The sequence below is a fragment of the Equus quagga genome, chromosome 13, assembly GCF_021613505.1.
Source record: "Equus quagga isolate Etosha38 chromosome 13, UCLA_HA_Equagga_1.0, whole genome shotgun sequence".
NCBI lineage: Eukaryota > Metazoa > Chordata > Mammalia > Perissodactyla > Equidae > Equus > Equus quagga.
Window position 1 is genome coordinate 92263939 of NC_060279.1, and position 12814 is coordinate 92276752.

Genomic DNA, 12814 nt, shown 5'->3' on the forward strand with positions numbered 1-12814 from the left:
GTAAGCTGTAACTCTCCAACCATCAGAAATGAAGCCCCGAGAGCCAAACAGGAAATTCTAAGAAGGGGAGGGTATTCAGTCATGTCAAAGGGTTCTATCCCCTCCACGTTTGTGGCCAGAGATCTCAATTAATGTGACCAGAAGTCACTCATTCGCTAATCAATTGCCCATGAAGGTGAGGGTTTTAACTTTCCAAGATTGTATCCCCTGTGCCCAGCACAGTGTCTGGCATAAAGTAAATGCTCAACAAATATGTATGTTGATTAGTGAATGAATGAATGAATGAATTCAACATATGGAAGGAGCATTTTATGGTAGGCCAGTGCCTGGGCACGGTGGTAACAGAGACAACCCCGGCCCTGACTTCAAGGGACTCACAGTCCAGTGGGGGAGGCAGACCCATCCTCAGACAATGATGACCCTGACAGGGCAGAGGAAAATCAAGGGGGCACCCAGGAGGGCTTCCTGGAGGGGACAATAGACTGGAACATTGAAGGATGAGTAAGAAATGAGCCAGGTAAAGTGAAGGGAGTGTTCCAGGTGGAAGTTCTGACAGTTTTCTGCTCCCTCCTTCCTCCTATTCTCCTGAGAAAATGCAACAAAGTCCCCTCTGGGCTCCAGCAGTCCTCTTGTCCCCAGTGCCAGCCTTGACCACTCTGGGGTGTCACTGTACCCCCATCACTGACTGCCAGCCCTGGGAGGAAAGGGCCACGGCTGTTCTCCACGGCTGGTCACTGCTGTGTCTCCAACACTGACAACCCAGGGCCAGGTACAGAAGCAGGGGCTCGGGGACGGTTTGTTGATTGAATATTAGAGTGATATGTGGGTGTGTTGGAAACAGTTGAAAGTGCGTTAAAGGAAGGGGGTCAAAGATTAAATTCCTTAGGCCCCCATTTCCCACCCTGGAAAGTGGTATAACTGGGGCCCCACTGCTGGGATTCCAGCATTTCCACTTCCTCTTCTGTGCCTCAGTGTCCTTATCTGCAAAACAGGACTTCTCTAAAGGGTTACTTTGAGGATGAAACGAGATATTCGCATAAAATGCTTACAACAGTGCCTGGAATGTAGTCAGCGGTCATTAAATGTTAGCCGGCCTTATTTTGCAATCATTTCTGATCCTCCGCCTTTTTAGCCAGCATCCTCTTCTGTGCCTGCCTCTGATCTCCAGCCATTTGAATCACCAGTATTTATCCTTCTGTGTGACATTGCATGCCTTTGCGCCTCTGCACACGCTGTTTCCTCCCCGCTGGTTCACCCTTTCTGAACTTGTCCACCTGCGGAACTCCTATTCAGCCGGCACCGCCCAGCAACCACATCACCCCTCCAGATCCCCACGTTTCACAGGCCGGTTTTCTTCTGTTCTGGGATCAAAGTCTCCTTTCCTGTCCGCCCCCCTACCGCCCTTTTGACCCTTCAGACTGTCCGAGTTCTGGGGAAGTGGCCGGCGCTGTGGGAGCATCCTTTTCATTGCGTCTCTTGGTGCTCTGTCGCCCCCTTGTGCCCAGCCTCAGACCTGCATGGAAAAAGGAGCCTAGAAAATTCTATGGAAGTGTGCTGGTGATTCTCCACGTGCCCCCGGGGTCAGCCTCAGCCCTTCTCCTCCTGCTCGGGGCCCTGGGAGGCTGCCCTGTGCGGACTCCATCCTCGGGGGCCCCTGGTCCTCGGTCTTCTGCTCGAATCCTGCCAATTAGAGGCAGTGATGGAAAATTCTCGGGTGGGAGGAGAGAGGTGGGGCCCCGCCCTGCACCCCTGCCCTCTGGCCGTGGCCCCTTCCTCTCCCTCCAGCTCCAGCTCCTCCGGGCTCCCCTCCCGCTTTCTGCTCAAAGGGTGATAATGGTTTGGCTCACACACACGCTGGTCCCCTGGCGCCACCCCATACTTTGTGGGGTCCTTCGCCCTGCCTATCCCCTCTAAAATGTCCCTTCCTAAAAGCTCCCACGTAAACTCTTTAAGTGGCACCTGCTGCCTGCCAGGACCCCTAAGCGTAAACTTAGGGCGAGCCCAGGAGAGAAGGGGACCCTCGCCCACCAGTGGGCCCAGAATTTCTCTTTAAGAGAAGCTTGGGCCGGCCAAGGGGCTGAGAGGAGGGCTCTGTGGAGCTTGTCTGGAAGCTGATAGGATATATATGGGGATATCTGTGGGCAGGGGCTGCAGCCTTCTGGACATTTCTCTTGGAGCTGTCCCTGACTTGAGGGAGGGTGGAAGGAGAGAGCCTTTAATCCAGTGTGTGTTGGAGGTTACAAGTCCTTGATTAACTCTCACTTTCTGTTTCCCTCAAGAGCCCTGAGAGGAACTGGGTAATATGGATCAGAGAGGTGAATTCACTTGTTGGAGGCCACACAGCAAATGATTATAATAATAGCTACCTTTAAAAAAAAAACAAACTGTATCACTTCATTTAGATGAAGTTCTAGAACAAGCTACACTAATCTCTGGTGGAAAAAGAAAGCAGGGAGCTGCCTCAGAGGGTGGAGAGTGTGAGTATTGCCTGGAAAGAGGGAAAGAACAACGCTCCTGGGTGATGGAAACGGGCCACGTCTTGATTTGGGTGCTTCGTCACGTGGCTGTATCTGTTTGTCACAACTCATTGTCCCATTCCCTTAGGATCGGGGCATTTTTATTTTTATCAAAAAAATAAACAAACAAGAAAGAATTTGCAAACCCAATAGCCGTCATTTTTGAGTGCTACGTGCCGGGTCTGTCCGAAGTGCTTTGACCAAGAATGAATTCTCCTGACCGATTTATGAAGGGGGTGATGATCATCATAAAAACAATCAAATATTTCTAGAGCACTCAACCAGTCGTGTATTCCTTCCCTGAAAATAATGTGTATTGCACACCTATCGTGTGCACGGTGGTCCTCCAGGCAACGGACACACGGCAGTAAACAACCAGATGCAAAAATGACACTCCTCCTAGTGGGGAGACAGATCGTTAGAAAAAATAAGTGAAATTTCAGGGAGGGCCATGTTTTACAGACTTGATCATATTGACACCTTGAAATGATATCCCCATGACAAAGGGACTATGAGGGACCGCATGGACAGAAGAGGAAACTGAGGCACAGAGAGGTCAGTAGCCTAAGATTGGGCCAAGAGGCTGGGCTAGAACTGCAAGTCCCAGGGCTCCTTCCAGGGGCGGCCCCGACCCTAGGAGAGGGGACTTAAGGGACCTCTTTGTTCTCTCCCTTGGGGGCGGGGGGCATGCGGTGACCAGAATGTTAACGACTTATTGGGGTCTCCAAGGGAAGAAATGGCTCAACTCGGGGAGGGTGAATAGGGGAGCCCCCTACCCCCATAGCCCAGAGCCTGATCAAGCTGGCGGTGTGGGGTTGGAGGCTGGTAACAAAAGGGGTTAATGAGATGGGGGCCCCCAGGCTGGGGACCTGGACGGGTGGGGGGGATGTTCCAGCCGCAGGTGAGGTTCCCCAGCGCTGGAGGCCTTTATCGGGGTGAAGGCTTAAGGGGTAAAAGGGGAGCGACAGAGGAGGGTTAACGGGGGCGGGCCTGGCCGGGGCGGGGCCTCGGCGGGCAGCTCAGGCCGGGGGCGGAGGAGTCGCCGCCGGGTCCCTGCGCCGCCGTCGAGCCGGACCCCGCCGCCACCGAGAGAGGCACCGCCGCCCGCCCCGTCCAGCCGCGCGCAGGTAGGCGCCCGCCCCCCCTCGGCGGCTTTGCGTCCTCGCGTCGCTGCCTCAGTCTCCCCCGCTGTCTCGTCCCCGCCCCTCTCCGGGGCTGGCTCTCCCAGTGTCTCCGCGGCTGACTTCGTCTCTGGGTCTGTCTCCATCTCTCCCCTTGTCTCTGATGTCTCTGTCTCTGTGGTCCCTCTCCCTTCTCTGGGTGTGTCTCTCCTTCTACGTCTCTGGGCGTCTCTGTCTTTCTCTCTGCCGTTCTCTCTCTGTCTATCGCTGTCTGTCTCTCTCTTGTCTCTGCATCCCTTGTCTGTCTCTGATGGCCTCTATCCCCATCTCTTGAGGAACTCCCAGTCTCTCTGGATCTCTCTGCCTCCATCTCCACATCTCCCTGTCTCTGTGCATTTCTCTGCGCTTTCTCCTCCTGCCTCTCTGCCTCTCTCCGTATTTCTCTGTCTCTGTCTCTCAGACCGGCTCCTGGCTGCTTCACTCTGTCCTCATCTCATTCCAAACCCTCGGGCATCTGCAGAGCTTTCACCCGGGCTGAGGAGCTGCTGGGGAGCGGGCCAGGGGGCAGTAAGGTTGCCACCTGGGGCAGGTGGACTCCGAGTGACACTGTGACCCCAGCGCCCCTTTCACATAGTCACCCCTCTGCTCCTGACGTCCCACCCACCCCACCCTCCAATTTCAGGAATTCCTGGCTGGGGGGTGGACTTCCTTCCCCACTTCCTCCCTTCCAGGATTTGGCTGGGTCACCATTAACTCCTTCCTTCCTCAGCCTCGTCCCCCCTCCTTGAACTGGACCTCTCCCCCAGCAAACCAGACTGAGGGACCACTCTGGAATTTCTATGAGGCGTTGGTTGCGGGATGTGTGTTGTGTGCTGAGGCAGGATGTGTGCTGGGGGGTTTGCTTTTGGGCACCAATGGAGATGATGGGGCCACATCCTTCAACTCCCCCTCCGGGGCCCACCACCACCAGCCTTACTCCTCCTGAACCCACCAAGAGGGCACTCCCACCCAGCTCCGTCTCTGTGGATGAATTCGACCTCAGATTTGGGGTGAGGATGGGGAGGTTTTCCTTTCTGGGAGGGGGGTCCAGTAGGAGGAGATAAGAGAGACAGATGAGGGGTTCTTGAACTCTGGGGACCATATAATGAAGAACCCTTGAATGTGAAGTCTATGAATGGAAGGACCCAGACCGTGAGAATGATCCGGTGGGAGGACTGGAAATGCCCCAACCTTCCAATCAAAGTCGTGAGGATATTTGAATCCTTCAATCCAAAAAGCTGAGTTTTGGGACCTTGGCAGTTTTCAGCATTCCCAGTTGTGAGCTCAGAAGGGCTTTCGCAGCCATCTGGGCCAAGCCCCCATTTTACAGATGGGGAAACTGAGGCCCAAGAGCAGAAGTCCCCACAGCGAGTCAGTGCCAGGCGGAGGATTGGAACTCCAGTTCCACGGAAGCCCCAATCCACAGACCTGCCTTCTTTGGCTGCCACTAAGTCAGATTAATTTGGGAAAAGAGGTCTTCACAGGGAAGAGGGAAGAATGCCGGGGTGAGTATGGATGGCTGGAATCCAGGAGGGAGCGTTTTAGTGGCAGAGAAGAGAAAATATTTCGAAAGCCATGGTGGTGGGGAGGGAGAGGGGACAAGAGTTGGTTTGGGTGGAAGGGGCGGGGTTTCAGAGAAGAGGGGGGCAGGGGTTAACACCCGCCTGCCTCTGTCTCCTGGCCCTCCCCGGGAAGCCCACTGCTCCCGCGGGACGGGCCCTATAATTTGGTTTGTGTCTAGACAAATAATAACTCAGCTGGTGTGAGCGAGTGGGGAGGGATGAGGCAGGACACCCTGGGCAAGGGGTAAGGAGGAAGCCTGAGCTCCTAGTGGCCCCCCCCCCCAGGCGGTGAGAATTTAGGGTCTAGGGGCAAGTGGCTTCTAACCCCCACCGCCACCCCCTGCGAATCCTTAGTGTCTTGGAATTCCGCACACTCCCAGAATTTCAGGCTGCTGGAATGTTAAAAAGACAGAACAGAGAAGGGGGGCAAAAAAGGAAGTGAGGTCCACCATCTGGAGAGCACGTTCCCATTTGTGTAAAAAAGAAAAGGGAAACACATCTTCGCGTTTGCTGGGCAAAGATAATAATCACCGAGTGTTTAATAATAGATTATGAAAGTCGCAGAATGTTTAAAAAAAAAATCCTAGAGCGTTCTAACAATAGAACTTGAGATTCTTGGGATGGGAGACGCTTGGAATATTGGAAACTTAGAAGGGTAAGGGCCTGGGAAGCCGCGGTGATAATCATAATAGAATGGAAGGGAGGTAAAGCTCTGGAAGGTTATAAGAATAGCACAGTAAACCATGAACCGGACTAACAATAGAACCCAGAGAGAATAGAATCTAGAACATCGGGGGAAAGAGTCAGACGACTCTGCTGTCCCTTCTAGGTGGTGTGGTGTGTGGGGGCCTTGGGGACCCATTTGGTGGAAATGGGGAAACTGAGGCCCAGAAGGGTGGTCAGCGTGGCCTGGCTGCCCCCTGGTTTCCGCCAGCCGCCAGGGCACCAGGTGGGGAGCGAGGCGTGGTGATCACATTTCGTCCCCTAATGAGCAGACCGGAGCTGGCCGGTCCCCCGGGGCTGCCAGGGGAGGGGGGGAAGCAGGAGGCCGCAGAGGAGGGATGTGGGGGGCGGGGGGAGGCAGCCTGGTGGCTTCTAGGATGAGGCTGGTGAGTGAGCCGAGGGCAGCGGGGGAGGTGGGAGGCTGCATCCTCTCCCCCTCTTGTCCTCTTAATGCCACCCCATCCTTCAGTCTTGCTGGATTTCGGGTTGGCCGGTAGGGCACAGGGACTTATCTGGCCTGAGCAGCTGAGGCATCAAGTTGGGGCTGTGGCATGACCAGTGCTTCCTGTCCGCCCCCCTATCGCGTCACAGTCGGGCTTATCTCTCTCCCCTGCTCCTCTAGGAGGGGCCAGTGGGGACCAAAGAGGGGGCTTGTGGGACCGGAGGCTGGCTTCTTGTGGGGCTGTGAGATTTGGGGGTAAGAAAGCCTGAGTAAGGGAGGCAACTTACACCTCAAGTCGAGAAGGTCCTGACCCCAGGGGGCTGGGCCAGGGAGTCAGGTGATGGAGGGGCACGCGAGACACCGAGGTCACTTTCTTTTCTGTGGTGAGAAAGTCTGTGTATCTTTCAGCAGATTCTCAAAGTGGGGCCGAGGACCCCAGAGAGACCTGAGAAAAATTACAGGAGGGCAGGGCGTGAGGAGAGAAACCATTCAGGGAAGGGGCAACCCTTCAGTTAAGAACGAGGGGAGATCTGCCCAGTCTTGGCACATCGTGTGACTCAGACAACTGCCTTGCCGCTCTGAGCCTCAGTTTCCCCATCTGTACCCGGAAGAGGTCAGAAATAGCCTCGCACCCCCCGTTGTTGCACATGGGCCTGTTGCCTTGTGGAATTCTGAGGGTCTGCCGTTCTGGGCTCTCTTTTGGGGGTTTGATGGTGGGCAGAACTTAGGTGGGGGAGAAGAGAGGGCTTGTCTGAGTTCCCCCCATGCCCAGCACCCCCAGGAAGCAGGTGGGTTGAGGAGGAGGAGCGGGAGGAGGGAGGGGTGAGCGCCCCACTGGTTCCACCTTGAGGAAATTAGTAATGGGAAGTGTATTTCCTCTGGCTGCGGGAAATAAGTCCCCTGCCTGTGGACCGGCTCCAGCCTCAGCTGAACCCAGACGGTCTGAGAGGGTGGGGCAAAGGGAGCTCCCAGCTCTTAGTGCATCCTCCCATTCCTGGTTCCTTTCTTGTCTCAGCTCCCCCGTTCCCATGGAACAATGATAATTGTTCAAATACTGCACGCTTTATAGATGGTCACATGTTCTACCAAGGCTTTTCCTATCTGTGATGTGACCCGCATAAAAGTTCTGTCAGGAGGGGAAACTGAGGCTCCTGAAGGAGAAGGAATTTCCTCAGAGTTACAGGAGGATGGGGAGACCAAAGGCAGACAGAGGAGGAGACCGAGGGTCAGAGGAGACTGAGGGGAAGAGAGAGGGGAGACAGGGGTGTTGAGCGACTTGGTCGGGTTGTGAGGGGGAGAGTTCGATTCGAAGGGAAGGACTGGATTGCACTGTTCCGACCAGGAGCAAGCTCCCTCTGCCCCGTCCCCACAGGATCCAGCAGCCTCTGTCTGGGAGTCTGGGATGGGGGCAGCCGCTCTGCCACAGAGGACCCCACAGGGGGTAGGACTTACTAAGCAGGACTCAGCCCTGACCTTTCAAAGTCAATTATGGAGCGGATAGATTCTGCCCTTTTCACTTTTTCCCTGGGACCCCGCAGGGATTTATCTGAGCCTGAAGTGGGGGATGGGGGGGTGGGGGTGCTGCCTCAAGGGGAGAGGGAGCCTGCCTTGGGGGATGGGCTGACCAACGCGTGTTCCTTCAGTCCACAGTCATTTATTGAGCGCCTACTGTATGCTGGGGATACAGCTGTAAACACGAGGTCCTTGCCTTCCTGGAACGTCCACTCTAGACAGACAGACAGACAAAAGCAAGATACGAGGTGAGGAGAGAGCCCCGGGAGTGGGGGGCGGGGGGGTGGGACTCTGGGTAGGGAGGGCCTCTGTGAGGAAGTGAAGGACATGAGGGAGCTGGTCTGAAGATCCGCAGGAAGAGCCATCCAGGTGGAGGGTACAGTAGGGCAAAGGTTTTGAAGCTGGAAAGAAGGTCATTGACCTTGAGCCTACTTAGGTGCAGGGGGGAGGCATGTGGGCAAGAAAGTCAGGCAGCACCTTGTCCCCTGGGGCAAGGAGCTGGGATTTTTACCCCAAATCCATTGGCAAGCCATTGGAGGGTTTCAAGGAGAGAAGTAACGAGAACTGATTTCCACGTTAGAAAGATCTTTCTGGCTGCCATGGGGGAAGTGAGTTGAAGGACGCCAGAGCGGCAGCCTGGAAAACAGCAAGGAGGCTACTGCACGAGTCCCAGCGAGCGCTGATGGTGGACAGAGCAGGCAGGGGCAGGGGTTTAGGGAGACATGCATGGATTCAGGATTTATTGTGGAGGTAGGCAGAGCCAAGAGGTCTTCCCCGTGGAAGGATGCTCAGGCATCTGGGGGGTTCCCAAGGACCTGCTGTGTGACTTTGGGCTCATCCCTTCCTCTCTCTGGACCTCAGCTTCCTCATCTGTCCAATCGACTCCACCAGTGGTTTTCAAACGTTGTCCTGGGGATTCTCCAGAGGTGGCCTCCCTCCCCCCACCTCATTTCATCCAGAGCACAGAGCAGCTTTCCCTTTTGGCTTTCTTGGTTGAGGTTTCCAGTGAAGATCTTGTTTTGTTTCTTAAAGTTTTCACAGCCTGAAAAACGAAATCTGTGCAAATCCCTGGATCCGAAGATGCCTCTGATTCAGGACTTTGCTCCCTTTCCTCCGGGGCTGACGGTGGTCAGGGGCTTGGTCCATGACCGTCCGCTGCCCTGTGATTTCAGGTCTCCCCAGGACCGAGGGGGTGACAGGCCCAAGGTTCTCACTCGGGGAAGCCAGAGGGGAGTAAGAAGAGGCAATGACGGGAGTGGTCCCTGAGGGAGGGGACGGCAGGCGCTGACCCCAGGGCCTCCCCCTGCTCCCCAACCTTGATCGAGTCCAGCAGCTCCTCCTCTCCTCCCTTCCCCCTGGCAGCTGTGGCTCCCAGACCCCGCTGTCAGCCCAGGGTCCTTCTCTGTCCATTTATTCTTGGGTGGAAACATGCACAGACTGGAGAAAAGGGGCGAAAGCCGAGATTTTCCCTCTTCCCTCGTCAGGACCTTGGACAGGTCTCGGAACCGCACTGTGCCTCAGTTTGTCGAATAGGGCAAATAACGTACTTTCCTCAAGGGGTCCTTGAAATTTTAATGAATTAATACCCATAACAGTGTTGAGAACAGGGTCTGAGATGTAGTAGGACTCAATAAACTTTAGCTATTATCACCATTGTCATCATCATTGTCAAGAAAGGGGTGTCCGGGTTGAGGAGTGGGAAGCTGGTCCCAGCCCAGGTTCAGTCACAGCCTTGCTGTGCGTCCTTGAGGGAAGTGACCCAGCTTCTCTGGGCCCCTTCTCCTTGCCTGTGAATTGATGGGGTTAGCCTCGTTTAGCAGTTCCCAAAGCATGATATGATATTTGTACCAGTTTTACATGGTTTCTGGAAGAGAGTTCTAAAATCTGAGTTGGGTCTTTAACACCTACGAGGGATAAAATATACATCCAGCACCTCAAATCTGTGTTTTCAGAGATCTTGCTTAGAGTGGGGCTCAATCAGGCATCGTTGGGTTGTCCACCCCCTGCAGCCCACAGGAGTTACGGTGAGGGGTGTGGGGAAAAGGGGGCGGTCCGTGACCCCATCATTGCTGTCCTCTCTCCCCGCAGGCCCTGCCAAGCCAGCTTGGAGTTGTGAGTGTGGCCACTTCTTCTCAACTGCTCAGTCCCCACCAGGACCAAGCTGGAGCCCCTCCCCTGCCCCCTTCAAATCCCCCTCCATCCTATCCTTCCTTTGATCTGACCCTGACTCACCTCCTTCCTGTTTCTTAAAAACCCTTCCCACATCCCCAGACTAAGCCCTTCCTCTCTGGCCGCCCCCCACAGGACGTCTCCTTTTTCTGTAATCTTCTCTTTGGTTACCTTACTCTCTATTTCTTACTGGGGTCCTAGGAGATACCAGCACCCCCATTCACCTTGCCTGATCTTTTCAACACCCCCTAACCACAGTCTGCCTTAGCTCAACACTATCCCATATATTTCATGTGTCTTCTAGGACATTCCACCCCACCATTACACTTACTTCCTATATCAACTACAAAAATCTTTCTCTCACCACTGCCCACGGATGCCGCCATCTCATCTATAAACATTCCCGTCAGCCAATTTTTGTGTCACCCCAATACTCTGTCATTTATGCTCTGATTGCGTCTGTAAACACCTCCTTGACAAAGCTCTTTGTTAATCCTGCCATCCCCCCAAACACCTCTCCTGTTGTAATTCTATCCCTCCTCCAACTTTCCCCTCTCAAGCTCTACCTTCCGTGCCCCGCTTTGCCCACGATTCTCGGTCGATCTCATTTCTTCCCCTCGGAGCTCCCACCATGTTACCCTGAGCCTCCAAGGAGGGGGCTCAGGGGGCCCGATGGCTTCCCGCCCCCCGTGGCCCCACAGCCCCCGTGGGCCAGGGGAAGTGCCTCGAAAGCCCCAGTGCCGAGGATGGGCAACCGCACGTGGGAGGGCTGCCATGTGGACTCACGTGTGGACCACCTCTTCCCGCCGTCCCTCTATATCTTTGTCATCGGGGTGGGGCTGCCCACCAACTGCCTGGCCCTGTGGGCCGCCTACCGCCAGGTGCGGCAACGCAACGAGCTGGGCGTGTACCTGATGAACCTCAGCATCGCCGACCTGCTGTACATCTGCACGCTGCCGCTGTGGGTGGACTACTTCCTGCACCACGACAACTGGATCCACGGCCCCGGCTCCTGCAAGCTCTTCGGGTTCGTCTTCTATACCAACATCTACATCAGCATCGCCTTCCTGTGCTGCATCTCTGTGGACCGCTACCTGGCCGTGGCCCACCCGCTGCGGTTTGCCCGCCTGCGCCGTGTCAAGACGGCCGTGGCCGTGAGCTCCGTGGTCTGGGCCACCGAGCTGGGTGCCAACTCGGCGCCCCTGTTCCATGACGAGCTCTTCCGGGACCGCTACAACCACACCTTCTGCTTCGAGAAGTTCCCCATGGAGGGCTGGGTGGCCTGGATGAACCTCTACCGCGTTTTTGTGGGCTTCCTCTTCCCGTGGGCCCTCATGCTGCTGTCCTACCGTGGCATCCTGCGGGCCGTGCGGGTCAGCGTGTCCACCGAGCGCCAGGAGAAGGCCAAGATCAAGCGGCTGGCCCTCAGCCTCATTGCCATCGTGCTGGTCTGCTTCGCGCCCTACCACGTGCTCCTGCTCTCGCGCAGCGCCGTCTACCTGGGCCGCCCCTGGGACTGCGGCTTCGAGGAGCGTGTCTTCTCCGCATACCACAGCTCGCTGGCCTTCACCAGCCTCAACTGCGTGGCTGACCCCATCCTCTACTGCCTCGTCAACGAGGGCACCCGCGGCGACGTGGCCAACGCCCTGCACAACCTCATCCGCTTCCTGGCCAGTGACAAGCCCCAGGAGATGGCCAACGCCTCCCTTACCCTGGAGACCCCACTCGCTTCCAAGAGGAACAATGTGGCCAAGGCCGTGGCGGCTGGCTGGGCGGCAGCTCCGCTGGCCCAGGGGGACCAGGTGCAGCTGAAGATGCTGCCGCCGGCACAGTGAACCTCAGATCACGCAGAGCCCCCTCCTCAAATCTCATCTCACACCCTCTTCCCTCTGGGGCTGGTGTATGCAAATTTATGTAAATAAGTCCATATTAATATTCATAAGAATATAAAAAATAGGAAAACAGTGAGGTTGGTGTGTCACGGGTCAACCATCATCCTCCACCATGACCCCCTAACAATTCAGCTGAACTGTACCCAGCCCTGGGCCGGGTGGTGCCGGTGACACGGAGGTGACGAGTGACAGCCCTGGCCCTGCCCTCACGGGCTGCCACTCCAATGAGGGAGACAGATCTGTCCCCAGGGGGTCGTGACCCAGAGTGGGCAGAGCTCACACAGGGCAGCTCAGGGACTGGGGGAGCCCAAACGGGCATCTGACCCCAGTCTGGAGGTCAAGGAGGGCTTCCTGGAGGAGGGGACCAGTTAATTAAGTCAAATATTTGGCTTCCAGAAGGTAAAGACAAAAAGAGAAAAAAGGATTATTTCCAACAAGGGGATCTCTTTGTGATTCAAGGGGAAAGTGGAAGGAGAAATTCCCTGGGAGTGGAGTGATCACTTTCGCCCTTGGAAGCTCCTGGTGATATGGGGAGAGAGGGCATGACGGAGCAATTCTGAGTCCCTAGATAAACAGCACTCTCCAAGTCAGGACTGAGGAAGAAGAGAAAGTCAGAACCCAAGGGAAGGGTGACGGGGCAGTCTGGCTGGAGCAGCTGTGAGCTGGGCAGGCTGGGGACGGGGGCTCAGGACAAATGGAAGGATATTTATTCATTCGTTTGACAGAGATTTGTGCCCACAGTCTGTCCAGGCCCCGATCAGGGGGAAGAGCGTTGCACACAGAGGGAACAGCAGTGCAAAGCCCTGGTATAAGACAGAGCCTGAATTCCGAGGGACGG

General features: G+C 55.7%; 1 protein-coding gene across 4 annotated transcripts; it reads left to right on the top strand.

The window, feature by feature from the left end:
• Positions 1-3585: 3585 nt before the first annotated feature.
• On the top strand, positions 3586-12052 carry GPR4 (G protein-coupled receptor 4). Of its 4 annotated transcripts, XM_046682962.1 has the most exons (4): positions 3618-3643; positions 4407-4686; positions 8047-8163; positions 10004-12052. In XM_046682962.1, exon 4 carries the CDS (start codon positions 10831-10833, stop codon positions 11917-11919), a length of 1089 nt encoding a protein of 362 aa, XP_046538918.1. In that variant the 5' UTR covers positions 3618-3643; positions 4407-4686; positions 8047-8163; positions 10004-10830; the 3' UTR covers positions 11920-12052. The 4 variants fall into 4 exon arrangements, with proteins under 4 accessions (XP_046538917.1, XP_046538918.1, XP_046538920.1 ...); XM_046682961.1 differs by lacking the exon at positions 4407-4686 and having other exon boundaries at positions 3586-3643; XM_046682964.1 differs by lacking the exons at positions 3618-3643; positions 4407-4686 and adding an exon at positions 5165-5181.
• Positions 12053-12814: the final 762 nt, after the last annotated feature.